Below are 20,210 nucleotides of genomic sequence, written 5' to 3' on the forward strand. Positions count from 1 at the left end.
GAATCACAAAGATAAGAGGATTTTTACCCTCACAGCCAAAAGCCTCAAAGGAATGATCAAGATTGATAACAAGATTCTGAGCAATCCATTTGGTGGGGTCTTATCCTGGATTCCTTATTAGTTCTAAATGATCATCTTCATCAGGCGATCCTAACCATCCAATCTACGGCTTGGAAAACAAATAGCTTCAAAGAGAAATATCAACCCTCCTAAAGATAAAATCATCTGAATATTTTATTTTATGTTTGCATATTGGTAAATGAATTGTTGTTAATTGACCATAATGGACGGTCCTGATCAGTTGATTGGAATGTCCACCTGTCCCTTTGCAACCAAGATCACAACATCATTTCATTGACATTTTGCAATTCAGTTCAGTTGGGTATCTCAACTCTCCCTAAACAATCAGTACTTTCCTCATCTACACAAGCTTAGGCTTAAGACCGTTTGGATACTCGTACAAAAATGATTTTTCCACAAAAGCAAACAATCAGTACTTTCCTCATCTACACAAGCTTAGGCTTAAGACCGTTTGGATAGTTATACAAAAATGGTTTTTCCACATTCATATAAAAAATAATAATAATAATAATAATCTGAATGGTTGTCAGTGAGTGTGCTTTTTAGTGCCTGAGTCGATATCTAATGGATTTCATTAAATGGCATCCAAACGCACAACACAAAAAGAAGTTTGGCCCAAAACAGCATTTGGGTGCCAAATGCCCCTCTTGAGGGTGAGCCCAAACAGAGACTTGAGAAACATCATAACATCATTGACCACCGCACAACTAGTTTCTTGGATTTGTTAAAACTATAAATTATTAAAAGACATGAGAAAGGTTTATTAAAAATAAAATATTACTTTAGGTCCATCTTTTAAGAGACCTTCATGTTATTCACCACCATTTTTTGAAAATGATGTTAGACCACAAACATGACACGATTTCAAGGCAATCCAAATAGCATAACAAAAAAACTTACTCAGATAACATGGATTTCATAAAGCAATCATTACCCTTATCCACAGTAAAAAATTTAGGTGATTCTTGTCCAATATATCTAAGGATTCCCCTTGCTATCCAAACAAGAACCTTAAATATCGAATTCCTTTTTTCAACAGTGATTATGGAAGTAATTATCAAATAATCATTGTTTTTTCTTCAATAAATTCCCTTGGATTCCGAGTATCCAAACACGCCCTTGGTTAGCATGGTTTCAGAGATGTGGTCCATCCACAATATTTCGAATAGTTCTATCCAAACATACATGAATGGATGTGTAAGGATGTTGGCTCACACTAAGGTAAAACCATGCTTTCCACGACTTCTCCTTTTCTCTCTCACCTGTCTTGCAAGCAACTTCCTCTCTCTACGAGCGTTGAGTGTGCCGTATCCAATAAATATAATAGAAACAGACATGACCCAAAAAGAAATTATTTCCTCATATAAAAAAGATCCATAACAATGTGGGACCAAAAAAATCCTCTTATATAAAAACGTCCATAACAATGTGGGACCAAAAAAACACAAGGTGGTTTCAGGCACCAACAGCAATCCTTTATCTGCCAAAACATTAGACTCAATGCACCAAGATAACAAAGTGGGTCCAATTATTGGTGCATGGACCACTTGAAGAACATGATCCAAAACAAAAGAAAAAACTGCCGGATCGTTCTCTTTCACCATGCACCACACTGGAAAGAAAAGAAACAAATAATTCGTCCATCTAAAGAAATGGCGGACAAAGACCAAGAATCATAGACTACAAGACGATCGAAGAAAACGCAAACAGGTTCCTGGCAACCCATGACTATGTGGCACACAGATGCGAGGACAAGCAGCTCACCAGGTGAGCCTGGCCATCTAGAATCCCCAACCCAAAGATCAGGCTGGGCCACCCATCTGGCAGGCAACATACATGATCAACATGGGACATTGATTGATTTGTTTATCCACCCCATTCTTTTGTGGACATGGGCCTACCTGATGAGTAGACAAGTCTGATTTTTTTAGCCAGGGAGGAATCTCTGTGGGCCCAGCTAACGCACATGAGTCGCTTTGGCCCATGTGGACCGCTACCTGAAAGTAGGTCCAAAAATAACTCTTAATCAGAAGAAGGTGGTCTGTGTTATAAGGAACTTGTCAAAATTCCCCAAAGTCATCACTGAAATCCTTTACAGAGGAGAGGGTGGGGGGCCAGTTTTTCTTTTTCTTACCTTCTCAGAGGCTTGTAGAGTACAACAGTTACGTATTTGGACTGGAATCTGTGGGTCAAGCCGAGCGCAACCAGAGACTGAGGAGCCCATCCTTTCTCTATATATAAGTGGTTGAGAACAACATGCTGGGGCTTCAACGAAGAAGCAGCTTCTGTAGGGTTTTGCATTCCAAGGATTGTGAGGTGCAGTTGAGACGGAACAGCCAGTGGCTCCTTTGAGAAGTCCCCGTCCACTGGGAAGGGCTGGCCGTAGCTTGAGTCTGGTGATGGCGGATGCTCAAACTCCACGACGCTCTCGAGGTTTTCTGGCACATAGTCCTGAAGAAAACAAATTTTAGTCGCCTAACAGTAATGGGAAAGGAAGAGAGATGGAAGCAGGCTTGTTTTGCACATGTCATCAGATGGGGCCATATATGCAGCCATTGCCGATTGTAAGTGTCCATCTAGGAACTAAAATGATAAGACAAAAAATAAAAAATATAAAAAAATCAAGCTGAGCGGAAGACTGTGACTATTGGCACTCAGATGGGACAGGAAAACAGAAGGTCAACGATCAGCACACAAAATGAGAAACTGATGACCAGGATAGCTGATCGTGGCCCATAAACTGATCAGAATACTGCACTCAATTGGCATTGCGACATATAATTTTCAACAGTGTTTCTGTCAATTTCAAAACCCAGATGTCTCATAATACTGCACTCAATTGGCATTGCGACATATAATTTTCAACAGTGTTTCTGTCAATTTCAAAACCCAGATGTCTCATGTCTCCCTAAGGTGACTACACATATCTAGAAAACTTTTCTGTATCAGAAGATCTCCAAGAAAATTTCAGAAGTGAATGGAAGCCAAGGAACCAGCTATACTTAGGAATACTCGTGTTCCTTGTGTACAGACCTACTGGGGTCACTTTCTCTAACATGGGTGAAATGACTTGACATTAATGAAGTCTACCTGATCCATCAGGTGCATACCTTTATATATATATATATATATATATATATATATATATATGGGGAAAAGGTACTATGCGCTCGACCTCACGATAAGCTCCCGTGAGGTCGAGCTGTGTGGGCCCCACCGTGATGCGTGTCGACCATCAACACCGTGCATTGATGGGTCCCCTCTAAATTAGGGAATATCCCAAAAATCAGCCGTATACGGAACTCAGGTGGGCCATACCATCTAAAATCATGCGAAGACACCGTTAAAACATATAAAAGCACTTGGTGGGGCCCACCTGAGTTTTGAATGCTGCTGAAACTTGGTCTGAACCCTCATCCAAATGGGACACACATAATGGATGGGCTGGATTTTCAAACCACATCTCGGTGGGCTCAAAAAATGATTATGAATGTTTTAATGGTGCACGGCCCCTCCCCACTTCTGTATGTGGTGTGGTCCACACAAGTCACGGATTGACTTGATTTTTGAGACCTAGGCCCACGATGGAATGGTGCATCTGACTGATGGGGTAGATGTTCAAAACGCATCACGGTGGGGCCCACACAGCTCGACCTCATGGGACGGACTAGTGAGGTCGAGCGCATAGTACCTTTTCCCATATATATATATATATATATATATATATATATAGAGAGAGAGAGAGAGAGAGAGAGAGAGAGAGAGAGAGAAGGTACTATGCGGTCGAGCTCATGGGAACTTCCCATGAGGTTGAGCTGTGCGGGCCCCACAATGATGTATGTTGAACATCAACACTGTGCATTTGATGGGTCCCCTTCAAATTATGGGATATCCCAAAAATCAGCTGTATATGGAACTCAGGTAGGCCATACCATCTAAAATCATGTGAAAACATGCCTAAAACGTATAAAAGCACTTGGTGGGGCCCACCTGAAATTTGGATGCATCTGAAACTTGGTCTGACCCCTCATCCAAGTGGGACACACATAATGGATGGGCTAGATTTTTGAACCACATTTCGGTGGGCCCAACAAATGATTATGAATGTTTTAATGGAGGGTAACCCCTTTTTTGTATGTGGTGTGGCCCACACAAGTCACGGATTGACTTGATTTTTAAGCTCTAGGCCCAGCATGGAATGGTGCATCTGACTGAGGGGGTAGATGTTTGACACACATCACAGTGGGCCCACACAGCTCGACCTCATGGGAACTTCCCATGAGCTCGACCGCATAGAACCTTTTCCCATATATATAAAGGATAATGGAAATTTTATTAAAGGGCCACCAGCAAAAACTAGTAGGAAAATAATACAAAAGAGAGAAAACCCCCAAGAAACGCCGAAAAAAGCCGAGCAACTATCGATCAGAAATCTTCAAAAGAGAGGCCCACATGGAGATAAAGGCCTTGACATTAGCTATCGCCACCTTGACCGAACAAGAGGTGTTTCAGAAGCAACTATGGTTTTGAATGTCGGTATCGGTCGGCATATCGGCCCGGTGGAAAAAAAAAAATGATACAATAAAGCATCACTTATCAGTATCGGGGCCGTATCGATTAGAAATCTTTTTTTAGCCAAAGAATTAAGGAAAATATCAGGAAGGAAAAAAAGAAAAAAGAAAAGAGAGAGAGTAATAAGATATTCAAGAATAAATCTTTTTTTTTCTTTTTCTTTTTTGTATTTTGGACATGCATATGATGATGTATGAGACCGTTCTTTGATGAGAATGTTGTTTGTCAGTTTGACTTGTTGAAGGTCAACAAAATGGGCCCTAATTGAACACAAATCAAGCATGATTTGATGAACTAGGGTTCATTACATTGAAATACAACAAAAAGAAGATGAAAATATAAAAAAGAAAAGTGAAGGTTTACCATTCTTTCCGATTTTTCCCATAATGTCCACTTTGTTTCCATTTGTCAAATCCATTCAAATTATTTGTTTTGTTCCCAAAATAAGCCTAGATCGAGCCTAAAATGAGTTTTTAAGCTTCTTTCGTGGTTTAAATGAAAAACGGAAAAAGAAAAAGAAAAGAAAAGAAAAGGAGATATTGGAAAAAAAAAAAATCAAAATTAGGCTTTTATGGGCGTATCGGCCGTGTTGGCCAATACGGGCCCATTCAGGCCGATACATGTCAAATTATTATTTTTTATATCGGGCCAATACGACCCCATATCACATAGTGTCTTGTGCTAATACAAATACGATACGGTTGTATCAGCCGATACAATACCGATATTCATGTCTATGGCAACAGCAATTCCTCTTAGCTCACATCGCCCACCACACAACCGGAAGAACCAAATGTCAAATAGCCCCATCCTTTGAACAGGCTGATTCAACACTCAAGTGGGCCACATCATAAAATTATAGCTAAAACCTCTAAATTCACATGGTACAGCCCGCCTGAATTTAGGAACACTGTGATTTTTGGGTAATTCTTTCAACCCGATAAGGCACATTAGATTAATGGATTGGATGGCATTTAAACACCACTTTGGGCCCTACGCAGAACTAATGGTGGGTGTCCCATCCTGACTTTTTTCCTAGGGTGTGGCCTACCTGAAATCTAGATGGTCATGATTTTTGGGTTCCAAGGTGGACGTGATGCAGCATACCTGATGGATGGGGTAGATATAGATCTCATCAGAATTCTGCCTGTGAGGTACCTAGCACGAAGTCCACTAGCATGGCTCCTATATTTATATTCCCAAAAGGTAAGGTACCTAACCAAAAAAGCTTATGCTTTAGTTACCAAGCACTATCTTTGTACACATGGTGCACACATGAGATCTGGATCGTTCATTTATTGGACCCTACCTTTAGATGGGCCACCCTAGATGTCAATCGTTAGATGATCCTCGCCACTGGAAATTCTTTCTTCCTATTAAATTGCGACTGTTGGTTGAATTTTCTTCCAAGGATCTGTTTAGGAGCTTGGCAAGTATTTGAGTGGAAAATACTTCCTGAGAAAATGACAGTTTCACCTGGTTGGGAAATCACCACTTGGTGGAAAACATTTTCCAAGAATTGTGTTTTCATAGAAAGGTCGTAAAAAAATAAAAAATAAAAAATAAAATCCCATCCTCCCCTGTTTTCTTTTTTCTTCTCTTCAAATCCCCGTGAATTTATTTATTTTCCGTTCTCTAAATGGTTTATTGAAAAGTAACTTTCAAACCAAAAATGTCGATTTCTCTCCTTTTTATTTTCCCAGCTCCCAAAGAAGCCCTAGAAGTATCGTAATGATCATCAAAAGAAATCCAATTGGTGGTGAGAACCATCCAACCATTGTGATCTTTGTGGCCCATCCACAGTAGGATGAGTCCAACATACGAACATGGCATGGAGACATGATTGATAATCTAAGTGATAGCACCTGATTGTTATTCCCTCCCAAAATTGCATGGGCGTGTCAGTATTTTGAATAAATATCTAGAAGTAGGGAGATATTCATGCAAAGATGTGTATTGGGACATGAGCTGAATACATACATGCACGTCAAGGAGGTTAGTAATGCGACCCATCTCATCAGCTACACAAGGAAGATCAGGAATGTATCTCCATTCGCCATCCACAATGAACTTGTACTGGTAGATACCAGATGGGAGTACCAACAGAATGGACTGATCTTTACCTGACCTCTGCAAGGTCTTCCTGCAACATTGAAAATCTAGCTGTCAGAAGGAAAACTCATAGCACATGACCTTTTATGCACAAGCTCCAATGAAACACAAGGCAGATTATACTTAAAAAACCTGAAAACTGGACTTGAATCAACTCGATATTTAGTGGTTAGATAAATAATATATGTTTGGGATGTTACGAGTGTAAAATGACAGCTTAGTTTAAAAAGAAAAAAGCATATGGAAAGGCAGTAATTACACGTGCACCACCTCTGTGAGGTCAGCTGTTTGAATCCCATCTCCTAGTTTTCTTTTCTTTTCTTTTCTTTTTCTTTTTCTTTTTTTTTAAAAAAAAAAATTGTAAAAATACCATTTAACTCGGCAAGAGTCTCACTGAGTCATGTTGAGTTGACCGAGTTGGTGAGCCAGAATCGAAACGTTGTTGTTGACAAGTTCCATAGTGACCCGGCTTGAAATCCCACCAAGTCTAGTTGATTCGGTCAAGTTTCAAGTCAAGTCAATTAATTTTAGAACTATGAGGAAGATACATACATGATCTTGAGTGGCCACCCACAGGCTTTACCATTATAGGCTGGGCCCCAAAATCAGGCCAATTAGATGATCCTAAACACTACTCCACCTGAAGAGGACCTAGAATTGGGTGGCAATCATTTTCTTTCTTTTTTTCCCCCTTGAATTGAGCGGTTAGCAATGAGTTGTCCAGACAAAAGAGTTTTTTGGGCCATCACCCAATATGGTTAGCCCTGAGAGGCAAGTGATTGGATTTCACACATGCATTCAGCTAACTCGGTGGTAGACTCACAAGATTTTCAAACACAAGGTCATGGGTTCGAGTGCCCATTGTGGTGAAATCCCACTGGTGTGTGTGGGGGTGAGTGCATGTGTAAACAAATAATAATAATAAATTTTTTTTTTTTTAAAAAAGGAGCTTTACTAAAAGCCTACATGTGTGCAATCCAGCTCATGTACACACCAAGTGCCAGCATGGCACGTACATCTGAGATCCGATCCACTAGATTGATGCCCTAGCCCAAGAACCATTTTGATTGACTGGCCAGGTAAGCCAAGTTTGCAAAACAAATGTATGGCTGTGGAAAACATGGCTTAAGTTTCTAATCCATTAACCTGTTTCCAATATTGGATCCCACCTGCTGAGTGGACCAGGTCTATTTTTGGGACAACTTCTACAAGGTCGGACCAAGCTGATGGATGGATTGGATCTCAGACCCATGTGTGGGCTTAGCAAAGCTCTGGTAAAAAGACCATAATTCGGAAATGGCAGAAATGGAAGATATCTTTGTATTACCTTGATGTCCAATTGTCCCATGAACCTTCTACCGCAACATCCTTGCCACCATAGTTCCATGTGATCATGGTGGGTATTCCTTGCTCAGGGGGAAGATCCAACGGTCCGTGTGAGTCATTGATAAATGGTTGATTGAAAACTGGAGGAATGTCTGCAGCTCTCTGCAAGGGAGCTACAGGTACCTGCAATGTCCAAATAGGAAGGCCTATGAATTGGGTGTGGTATTCCATCAGAAAGAACTACTTGGCTGTTATAGGTTGATGGACCATAGGATATAATTCATTAATTTTCCTATATGAGTATTGCCCCAAAAATTTGCATCTAAGATCACCGAAGGGTACCCCACAAAATTTAGATGTGACCATTACGTTTTGATATTTGAATCCGATCACACGGTTTACCTTCTACTGCCAAATTTTCTTGTTTCATTTGGTGCAAAATATCATGAAATTTTGTGATATTTTGCGCAACCAAATGCACCCTTAATAAAATTTAGTGAATTAAAAAGAAAAAAAGAAAAAGCGGAACAATAAAATACTACCCATCAGCCATTCTGAGATGGAAATTTCAAACAGCCAAGATGTGGGTAAACCATACTAAAGTTCACCGGACAAAATCGATGAACATGCTTGTCCATCTAGACCATTAAATAGACGGGCACTCTGGGATTTTACTCATTTATTTAGTTATTTATTTGTGATGGATGCACCTTTCAAGTTATCTATAGCTCAAAAATCTCCCCGAACAGGTGATCCTCACCACTTGATCTGTTGCCAAACTTTCTATCATTATTAAAGTCAATGTCCTTTTGCATATATATTTGGCAATTGGGGTCACCATGCTGATGTCACTTCTGGAAGGTGGCCCATCCAAGATGTCAGATTTTTTGAACGGTCCAGATTCACAAGCACATGAATGGATCATGCAGATAGAGGCCATGTATACACTTTAGCAGCATGCTATTATCCATCAACAAGGTGAACGAATATCAATTCTGGCTGCCCAGTTGATAAGCCACCTCTTGATTGGGTCGTAGCTCAAAAATTATACTGAAGTTATTATCATCATTATCCAATTGATTGGCTAACTTTTGTATGCTCAACAAAGGCCCACAAAAAGTTTATTGATTGGAAGTGTAGGTGCATCTAACTGTTTTGAAATCTGGACTAGCTCATTTCAGATTGATGAAAACACAATATTGGGGAACCTTAACATAGTTCACCAACATGGTTGATGTTAGGAATACCCTTCCAACATTCCTCGATAGATTCAGGCCAATTTAATATGTCTAATCACATTTCAAAGTAGAATTGAATTATATTGATATGGTAATCTCTCTGCATTCGGACTAAGAACAAGAAGGTTTAATGTCCGATGAACAGCCAAAATATGCTGTTAATTTTACATGGGCTGTCATGGCAGATGCTGCTTATGTGAGCAAGGATACGATTAGCAGGAGTAAGATTTTTGTGAGTTCAGAGAATGGAGCAGAAGCATAAATATATAAATAATAATAATAATAATAATAATAATAATAATCAGTGTTTGAAGTATCGGTATCGCTACAAGTTTCGCTGGCCAGGGATATGGGAACAATATCGATATCGCTGATAACCGGAAATGCAGGGAAACATGGGAAAAAAAGGTGGAATTTTCAAAATGGACATATTTGCATGTTTAGAAATTTTAAAAAAAAAAAAATTTGTAAAAAGAATTCATACATAACAAGTTTCCATTTAATGGGGCCTTGAAAGTATGTGTTGTTGTTAGAAATCAATCCAACCATCCCATCAGGCCTATTTAACCATCCAAACATCCATCGATATTGCAAAATATCAACAACACGTGATATTTCACTAAGAAATCATCAACAATTGGAAATGAAACGAAAGATTGTGGTCTCAATATCGCGCATGTTGCGATATCAATAATATTGAGATATTATTAATATTATCAATGGCAAATTGAACACTACATACAACCATGTGCCTATGAAAAAAATTGAAATGAAAATTTACTATTAAAATATCATCGATACACTTATGATATAAGCATTACCTAGAATTTTCATAGTTGAAAATATTGGCGATACATTGGTGATATTGATGCATTGGCAATACAAGCAACACCTAGAATTTACATAGTTGAAAATATTGGCAATTACATTAGCAATATTCATATGTTGGCGATACTTAGCAACACATTGCTAATACCTGGAATTTCTGATACTACTAGCGTTATCAGTATTGCTACCAGTATTATCGGCATCGCTAAGCTGGAGATAAAGATAATATCGGAGATATTTCAATAATATTGAAGATAATTCGAACACTAATAATAATAATAAAAGGGATTTTCCCATTGGGCCGCCTGCTTTTTACCTATGGACCAAAAACCACCCGCTTTTAAACTATTTCTCAGAAACCGCCTACCTATTTCACATACATCTTCCAGCCGCTTACAATAATGGATTCTCAACGGATGCAGCCGTTGACTACCGAAAAGTCCGTTTTACCCCTGGTTGACAACAGATATTACTGTTTGACCCCTTCTCATGGTTTTACCCGTGCCATTTCAGTCGCTTCATCGATTTTATAAATGCCATTGCATTGCATGAGGACACATGAGGAAAGGTGGGGTCCACATGGACATCTCTGTATGAAGATAGGTGCGGCCCACCAGAACACTGCTAATCCATCCAGGTTCATGTGATCTAATCAACAAGTTGGATGGAAAATAAACATCATGGAAACATTACAGTGGCCCTAGGAAGTTTTTTATGATAGGGCATTCAATCACCACTGTTTCCTATGGTATGGTTCACTTGAGAATTGGTCCATTCATTTTTCATATCAAGCTCTAAAATAATCTAGCAAAACGGAGGGACGGCGTGGATAGAGAATATATGCATCAAGGTGCACCCCATGATAAGGGCCGCACCGTCTTACATGAGGCCGGGGTGGCACCTAATCCGCTCTCCCGATTCAAACTGTGATCATCAACCTTTTCATTGCTGATGGACAATAGATTGTATGGGAATGTAGGTCCGACTGTACATGGGGCCACATGAAGTTTATGACAAATCCACTCCGTCCATTTGTTTTTACGACTCATTTCAGAGAACAGGCCCACAAATGAGGCAGACTAGAATCTCAAATGAGCAATGAGACAAAAAGAGTGAGATTGAACGGCCGTTGTTGAAACACCTTGGGGCCATCATGATGTTCATTTTGAGCTTCCAATCCACCTCATTTTTGGTTTCATGCACTAAAATGAGCTGGAAAAAAACAGATGGACAAGGTGGATTTCTAAAAACCATCAACGTGGCTCCACATACAGTCGGAGTTGGTTGGCATGCAATCAACGTCAATCACTGTGCGAGTAGGATGTTTGTTGGTACTTAAGTCTCGAGGCCAAGTGTTGCTTAACTTAGGTGGAGCCCACCGTGATGTTTCTGACAAATCTACTCCGTCTATCTGTTTTACCACCTCTTTTAACAGAATGAGCCCAAAATTTCAGCCAATCTAAATGTCAAATGGGCCAATTTATTTGGCTTTTTATGCTACTGGATGTTTTTATTATAATTGCCAAGGATGGATTCAAAGTCTGATGCCAGAATAGATAGTATGCAAATAGCCTTTATGAAATTGAGGGGTGTGGAAATTTACTTACCATGGGTTTGCTCTTTAAACAATTTCCTCACGTCAAAGAGATGATTAAGACACTTGACGGGAAATGATCCTTCTGAAGTCACTGACACTTATTCTCAATGGAAGGAGGATGATTGTCAGGTCATGAGCTGACTCTTCCATAGCATGGAGGAGAATGTTTATCATAATGTAATGTAAAAATGCTAAGGAAATTTGAGACACCATTCAATTGTTGTACTTGAATGACAAAAATATATAATGGTTATATGGAATTTTAAGGAGATCCAGACTGAGGCAAGGAGAGAACCTTCATGAACATTGTGCCCACTTTAAGGGGTTTGATTGATGAGTGAAAACTACATCAACCATTCACGATAGATATTGCTCAACAACCGTGACGGAGGGAAGAAATCGATGTAGCCCTCTTTCTCGCTATTATTTGAACTTATCTCAATCTAGTCAAAGCTCAACTTCTCGGAAGTGAATGAGTTCCAACATTGTCAAATGTTTTTACAATGTTTTTGCTCGTGTGTTGCAGGCATCACCACCTTCCTTATCATCTATGCCTCAAGGACCTAGTGAGAATGCCGCCCTTATCTCTACTGGGGGCAGCAATACTCGCGGGGGTCATGTCAACTTTCATGGTGGTCATACAGGAGGAAGAAGCCATGGGCAATCTAGTGGGTAACAATATTTTTGTGTCTATTGTAAGAAGCCCAATCACACCATCAATAAAAGTTGGGATTTACTTCGAAAAACTGGAGGAAATTCAGCCTCACACGCCAGTCCTACCATTTATAGTGGTGATGCGTCTACTACTAGTGGAAATCTTTCAGGCACAGGAGACTTGATTGTGACTTCTCAGGCTAATCTTGAGAAGCTACTTAGTCGAAATACTCGAGCAACAATACTAAATCTCTTCCTTGCTCCACAACTCTAGCTAACTCAGGTAATGCACTAGCTACATCCTTTAGTTCATCACCATGGGTGATTGACTCTAGGGGCTAGAGACCACATGACAGGTAACACATCCTTATTTTTCTCAATTAATAAGTCTCTTTCTTGTCCACCTGTTTCTCTTTTCGATGGCTCTTTATCCACTGCCTTTGAAAAAGGAATCATCTCACCCATCTTAAACATGACTTTAGCTTTAATCTTATATTTTTCTAAGTTTTCATTTAGTCTCTTCTCTATAAGTAAATTAACCAAACAATTAAATTGCTTCATGACTTTTTACCATTCTCACTTTGTGTTTCAGAATCTCAAATCAAATAACAAAATCAATGGGGAGCATGAGAATGGTGGACAATACTACCTTGAGCCAGATAGAGTTGGTGCATCTCGTACTGTACGTGACCTTACTCATTTGCAATGGCATGCTCAGTTTGGTCATCCTTCTTTGGAGTCCCTTTAAAAATTTATTCCTTTTTATTGCATTTAAATTCATTAGATTCAGAGACTTGCCAATTGGCAAAACATTATCTCACTTCTTACATTCCTAGATCTTTAGTACGCAGTCATGCACCTTTCTCTCTAGTTCATTTTGATGTGTGGGGTCCTATTTGGGCCCCAAACTTGAATAACTTTCGATATTTTGTTACATTTATTAATGTTTTTTCTCATATAATGTATGTTTATGATGTATGATAGATTTGAGATGTTTACTATGTTTAAATCATTTAATATTGAGATTAAAAACAAATTCAATTTGAGATTAAATGTCTAAGATCTAAGAATGCATTGGAATACTTATTGAGCTCATTCAACAACTACCTTATATCAGTCAGGATTGCCTATCAAACATCATGTATTTATACACTTCAATAGAATTGAGTCGCTAAAAGAAAGAACTGCCATTTTCTTGAGGTAGTCAGGTCCCTTACACACATGCAGGTTCCCAAGGGATTTTGGAGTTATACCGTCCTCACAGCCTGCCACCTGATTAATAGGCAACCATCAAGTGCTAGACTCAATTTTCCATATTGTTTCCAAATGGCTCATCTTAACCACATGACCTTTCTCCAGAAACACACTCCAATGTCAAATAAATTGGAATCACATGCAACCAAATGAGTTTTTCTTGGTTATTTTCGTACACAGATGGGCTCCAAGTGCTACGATTATGTTACCATACATTTTTATGTAAGTGTAGATGTCACATTCTTTGAAAACGGAACCTATTTTTGTCCCTTCTCATGAGGGGGAATTGACATCAGATTCATTCCTTCCATCTCCAAAACCGTTGGGCAGCCCACTTATTTCATTGTCATCCTTTTCTCCAATGTCTCCTCGTGACGGGGAAGGTACACAACTTACACGTGCAACCAACACGTTTTTCTATCAAAATTTTATCATCAATTCAATACACCTCAACATTGACCTTCTCATAGCTCTTTGAAAAAGTACTCACTCATGTACCTTACATCCCGCTTCACACTTTGTTTCTTATCATCGTCTTAGCCATCCCTCTCATTCATATGCTTTAGTTCTATCATGTGATGTGGTTCCAATTTTCACACCATGATGCAATAGCAGCATCCCACATAGAGGTGGATTGTCACTTCAATAGAAAGAAGATAGCATCGAAAAAAGCTCTTACCCAATACGTTCTATACAAGTCTCAATTAGCCGACATGTTCACCAAGCCTCTGCCACATGCACAAGGATTGTTCGTAAGATGCAAGCTAGGCATGTTTGATATATATGCTCCAGCTTGAGGGAGAGTGTTATGTAATGCAGGTGCATTTTCACACCGGGCTCAAGTAGGGTTGCCTATGGGATGCAGGGGCAGACTCGGGGTGGGCGGCCCGCGTGAGGCGGGTGGCTCATGTGAGGCGGTACCCATGTGATTTGGGGCCCACGAGGGGGGTTCGGCTGAGGTCCTAACCCATGCAATGTGGGGCCTGGGCTATGAGATAAAGGGATCAATTCGTCATGATCTAACAGTTCGAGCTTTTAAAGCAAGTGGTTAATTGTCCTGCATCAAATTAGTATTAGAGTGGGAGGTCTCGTGTTTGAGACTCCTCACCTGAGGTGATTAATGCAGGTGTATTTTTACACCGGGCTCGAGTGGGGTTGCCTATGAGATGCAGGGGCACACTCGGGGTGGGAGGCCTGTGTAAGGCGGGTGGCTAGTGTGAGGTGGTACCCATGTGATTTGGGGCCTACGAGGGGGGTTCGGCTGAGGTCCTAACACATGCGATGTGGGGCCTAGGCTATAAGATAAACGAATTAATTCGCCAATTGTCCTGCATCATTATGTGTTTGCCTCTCTCTCTCTCTCTCTCTCTCTCTCTCTCTCTCTCTGTGGGCCTTATGAATATATCAACCGAAGAATTGATTTAAACTTCAGTATTTGGGACTTCCAATGAAATTTTATTTTTTTATTATTATTATTTTTTTAATGTCAACAAAACAAAAGATTGGCCAATCCAGCACTCCAGGATTGACCTCTCCCAGATTCATAACTGCCCTACGACAAAAAGTCCCACCATCCAAAGGACCCCTTAATCCAAGAAAACACATTTAGCAAACCCCACAACATATTTACATGCAACATTAGAGCCAAAATGGCAAACCAGTGGGGGGCATCTGAGCACTCATCAAGTAGGCCACCCCCATACAAAACATGGATTGCGTGAAAAAAAAATAAAATGTCAATAGCATGCTTTCAATGTACACATGTAAGTCGCTCACCTAATGAGTAGACTAGCCTGATTTTTTTCATATGGCCATTGTCATGTAGGGGGTAATGCAACTAGATCGAGCAAGAAACTAATTGCAATGAAATTCAATGAACCAGTTCAAAAGTTCAAGTCCAACAAAAGAAGGAAGCAATGACTGCAAGCAAGCTCAACAATCCTCTAGTCTTGTCCCTGGCCTTCTCTTGTGCACATATGCAGAGCATTCACATGGGATGGGATGCACCAGGAGGCCACCTTATGCCCCACACACTTCCCAGGTTGGCATGTGTGCTGCATGTAAAGGTGAGTGAGGATATGTATGGGAAACGGATTGGCTACTCCCCCTGCCACCAGCCAATGGCTGGTGGTCGGTGCTTTGTGGGCCCCATCATAATGTATGTGTTTCATCCATTCCGTCCATCCATTTTTCTAGATCAATTTCTAGTAATAAACTAAAACTGAGTTATATGCCAGTCTCAAGTGGACCACATTACAGGAAACAATGTTGAATGAAGTTCAACCATTAAAAACTTTTTAGGGGCCATAAAAGTATTGTATCAAGTTGATCTTTGTTTTTTCCCTTCATCTGGGTCTTTATGACATAATCAACAGATTGGATGTCAAATAAACAGTACAGTGGGCCTTAGGAGGACTTAAATGATGGATATCCAATCATTATTGTTTTCCTGTGGTGTGGTCCACCTGAGAATTATATTCCTCTCATTTTTGGAATAAAGCCGTAAAATGATATTTAAAAATGGATGAACGGAATGGATGAAATGCATACATCATGTTGGGGCCCATAGAGCACCGACCACCAGCTCCGGGGCTGGTGTCAGGGGGAGTAGCCAATCCGTTTCCATATGTATGGGGCAGGGGCAGATTCTGGGAGGCCCCAGCAACCCTCAACACGAAGGCCCTGACGTGACAAGATTTGATTGGTCAAGCCCCTTGTGATGTCAACCAAGTACGTACTTGACTGAATCACTTTCAGACATGCATTGTGTGGCCCCATCTCTGACAGCGGCACGTGCCTAATCAAATCCCGCCACCTCCCAGCCTCACCCAATCCAATCCCTCATGGGGCTACCAAACCTGTCAAAAAGAACCAGCCCCGCTTCACTTCCTCATCAAAACCCAATATTTCAATCAGAAGAACAACATTTCTCACAAATGCAACTGAAATCATACTCATATAACAAAGAACTCGTATCCAATATAAATAAAATTAATAATAAAACCCATTAATCCATCAATCAAAATTAATCTACCAGACAATCATCCACAGATAAAAATCAAAAACTCCAAAATAAAAAAGAAAACTTACAAATAAACTATCATCATCATAATCAAGAAAAAGGGATCCAATTCCAAAATAAAAATAAAAATTTCCATTATAGAAATATCATTCCAATTGATATCGATCTGAATTACAAAACAGGCACACACACATTTCATGCATCAAACGAATCATCCACATTTACCCATCGAGATAAGAATATAACTAAAACCCATCATCACAATCAAGGAAGAAAAAAGACCCAAATGGAGAATTCAACGCAAAAATATGGAATTTTCACAGAAAAGATATTGGTCGGGAAGATTCACCTGCGGAGCGAACAAGAGCGGGGATTGAGACCTCCCAGGGCTCTCTGGAGGGGTGTTGTTCCCCATTGCATCCAAAGACGGCACACGGACCCGGCAACCGGAATTCTCCAGGAAATCTCCGCCGTCGGATCTTCTGGGAGGATATTCGCCGCCCCCGTTCTCTCCCTCTTCTCTCCCGTTTGTATTCCCCATTAAAGAATTCCCAAAGCTTCTGATCTGAAGATTACAGAGAAAGAGAGAGAGGGTGTTTCGAAAATGCCACGGGTGATCGGGTTATTTACGGGGATTGCCACTCCAAGGAACGGGAAATGGATCCTGAGCAGTGTGGTGTGGAGGGAGAGAACGGGGAAAAGGCGAGTTTGTGAAAAGCACCTGGTTTTCTGATTATTAACGGGGATTGGTTGTAGCGGTTGTGCTAGAGGAGAAGAGGAGAAGGGGGGAAATGCGTGAATAAAAAGGACCGGAAACGTCTACGGGTCTACGGCGTGGATTCAATCAGGCTTGGGCTGACCGTGTTCGGTCACGTCGTGACCGTGGGCCCACTTTGATGTATGTGTTTTATATCCACGCCGCCCATCCGATTTTTCAGTTCATTTTAAGAGTTGGGCTAAAAACTGAAGTATATCAAAATCTCAGGTGGACCACACCATAGGAAACACTGGTGAATGAATGCCTACTGTTAAAAAATCTTTGCATGGCCCACTGTAATGGACACGGATTGCGTCCTACCCCTCATCTATAGTCCCGAATGGGCAGTTCGGTATCTGTTTATCCAGGCTGTCTATTCTTTTTCTCAGATTTTTAAGGCATGAGCACAAAAAATAGGTAGATCCAACGCTCAAGTGTACCATAGAGCATTAAATGCAAAAGTCATATGAGGTGTGTTGCATTTGATCCCTGGATCTCCCTTATTTTTGTGCTCATGCCTTAAAATGAGGAGAATAGGGTTGGACGGCTTGGATAAACAAATACAAATATCAACTTAATTCAAAACTGTTTTGGCTCAAGGGAAGTTTATAACGGTCAATCACCACTGTTTCCTACCGGGTAGCGCACCTAAGATTTAGATATGCTTCTGTGGCGGACACACCTCCTAAAATCAGCCAGAAAAACGGATGAAAGGCTTGGGCATACAACGGGCGCAGATTGGAAACTACTCCCAATTCCCAACGGCCTCCCACCGGGACGCGGATAGCGTACTAACCCCGCCCTTCTCCAGCGACGAACGGGCATATATGTGTGGGGCCCAACGTGATTTATCTGTCTATCCATGTCGTCCACCTCTTTTTTCAGATAACTTTAAGATATGAGCCCAACAATGAGGCAGATCCAACCATTAAGTGGACCACGCTACATATGACTCTAGGCATTAGTGCAACTTGCGTTTAATGATTTCTGCATTTAATGCAACCAAGCTTACAATTTGGTGTGGTCCACTCGAGCTTTAGATCTATCTAATTTTTGGAATCTTACCTTAAAATGATAAGAGAAAAGGGATGCACCGCATGGATACACAGATACATCACAGTGGGCCCCACAGATATCTGCGGACACAATCCGCTTCCTTACTACCGAGACCTAGCTAGAGACCAACGGTCTTTAAGAAGCCCTATAAGCCCACTCTGTATGTGTTTTATCTACATTGTTCACCATTTTGACCGGGATAAGTCCAAAAAAGAGGGAGATTGAAGGTTTTAAGTGGACTACACCACACCACACCACAGGAAGCGGATAATGAGGCCCATCGTTGAGATCTTCTTAAGCCCGTCGAACCTATTCATAAAGTCACGCTGGTAGAAGGGAAAGCATAAATATTAGCTTGATGCAAAAATTAAAACTTTTTCACTGTTACTATATGTGGTATGGTCTATTATAATAGATGAATGTCATACAGTGCATCGTTTGATACTCACTGTAATTCATTCACTATGGATTGTCGATATTTGGTGTGGATTGTCGATGCTCATTGTAATTCTTTTTACTTTCCTTAATAAAGTGACGATACTTAATATGGATCGCCTTTACACAGTGTGCAATCCACAATTAGTATTGGCAATTCACAGTGAATTTCAACGTTCCATCGTACATCATTCTCCCATCTAAACATTATTCCATTATAATAATAATAAATGTTCATTACAACATTTATCCATTCCAACATTCTCCCATCTAAACATTATTCCATTATAATAATAATAAATGTTCATTACAACATTTATCCATTCCAACATTTATCACATTCATTCATTATAATATTAATCAATTCCAATATTCGTCAAGCGCATGAGGAAGCACAAACTGAAAATAACCCCTTGAAATGCACATTCAAAGTCTTTACCAGGACTTCTTAGGATTTCTCATCCATCACCAGAGCATATAAGTTGACCAAAATAAGGTTGAGCAATCCTAGATGTAGAACCTCATAAGAACAAGGAGTTGCAGAGGTTCATTGGCCATGTAAACTTCTTGCACTAATTCATCTTAAAATTTGTAGGAAATATCATCACTTTCTCACCATTGATCAAGTTAAAGGCTGACCAAGAGTATATTTGGAAAGCAGAGCATCAGGCCGCCTTCGACCGATTAAAAGAGTATCTCATGAAACCCAGTGTTAATTACTCCACAGAAAGACAAATCATTCCACTTTTACATTTCAGCCACAAAAAGGGTCTGTAGGAGCGTTCCTCACGTAAGAAAATGACGATATAAAAGAGTAAGTCATCTATTATCTGTATAAAATGATACACAATGCCGAACGAATGTACTCGGCCATTAAAAAGCTCTATTTTGTGTTGTACTTTGTTGCAATGAAGCCCTGCCATTATTTGATGGCTGGCACGGTCCACGTCATTTCATCAATGATATAATCAATTACATGCTTACGTAACCGATCTTGAGATGAAGGATTGGGAAGTGGATCCTGGCATTATCAAAGTCCTCCTTTTGGTACGTTCTTCAGAAGGAGGTGAAGGGTCAGGCATTGGCATATTTCCTAGTCGATCACCTAATGGAGGAAGTCAGAATCCATGCCGTCCATCTCATCCCATGGAGGCTCACATTTGATGGATCACGAATCAAGCAATCCTCCGGAGTAAAAATCACAATAACTTCTCCTACTGAGAAAAGGGAAGGCTATGCGTTCCAGCTCATATTCGATTACATGAACAATTGGGCTAA

The 20,210-nt window shown here is 40.3% G+C and overlaps 1 protein-coding gene across 2 annotated transcripts; it reads right to left on the minus strand.

The window, feature by feature from the left end:
- Window positions 1-1,417: 1,417 nt before the first annotated feature.
- LOC131227449 (SNF1-related protein kinase regulatory subunit beta-1-like) lies at window positions 1,418-17,465 on the minus strand. 2 transcript variants are annotated; one of them, XM_058223246.1, is made up of 5 exons: window positions 17,034-17,465; window positions 8,093-8,274; window positions 6,634-6,796; window positions 2,216-2,532; window positions 1,418-2,078 (listed from the first exon to the last, which is right to left on the minus strand). In XM_058223246.1, the coding sequence occupies exons 1-5, from the start codon at window positions 17,223-17,225 to the stop codon at window positions 2,075-2,077; spliced, it is 858 nt and encodes a 285-aa protein (XP_058079229.1). In that variant the 5' UTR covers window positions 17,226-17,465; the 3' UTR covers window positions 1,418-2,074. The 2 variants fall into 2 exon arrangements, with proteins under 2 accessions (XP_058079229.1, XP_058079228.1); XM_058223245.1 differs by having other exon boundaries at window positions 1,418-2,532.
- Window positions 17,466-20,210: the final 2,745 nt, after the last annotated feature.

This window comes from Magnolia sinica, chromosome 15, assembly GCF_029962835.1.
Source record: "Magnolia sinica isolate HGM2019 chromosome 15, MsV1, whole genome shotgun sequence".
Taxonomy (NCBI): Eukaryota; Viridiplantae; Streptophyta; class Magnoliopsida; order Magnoliales; family Magnoliaceae; genus Magnolia; species Magnolia sinica.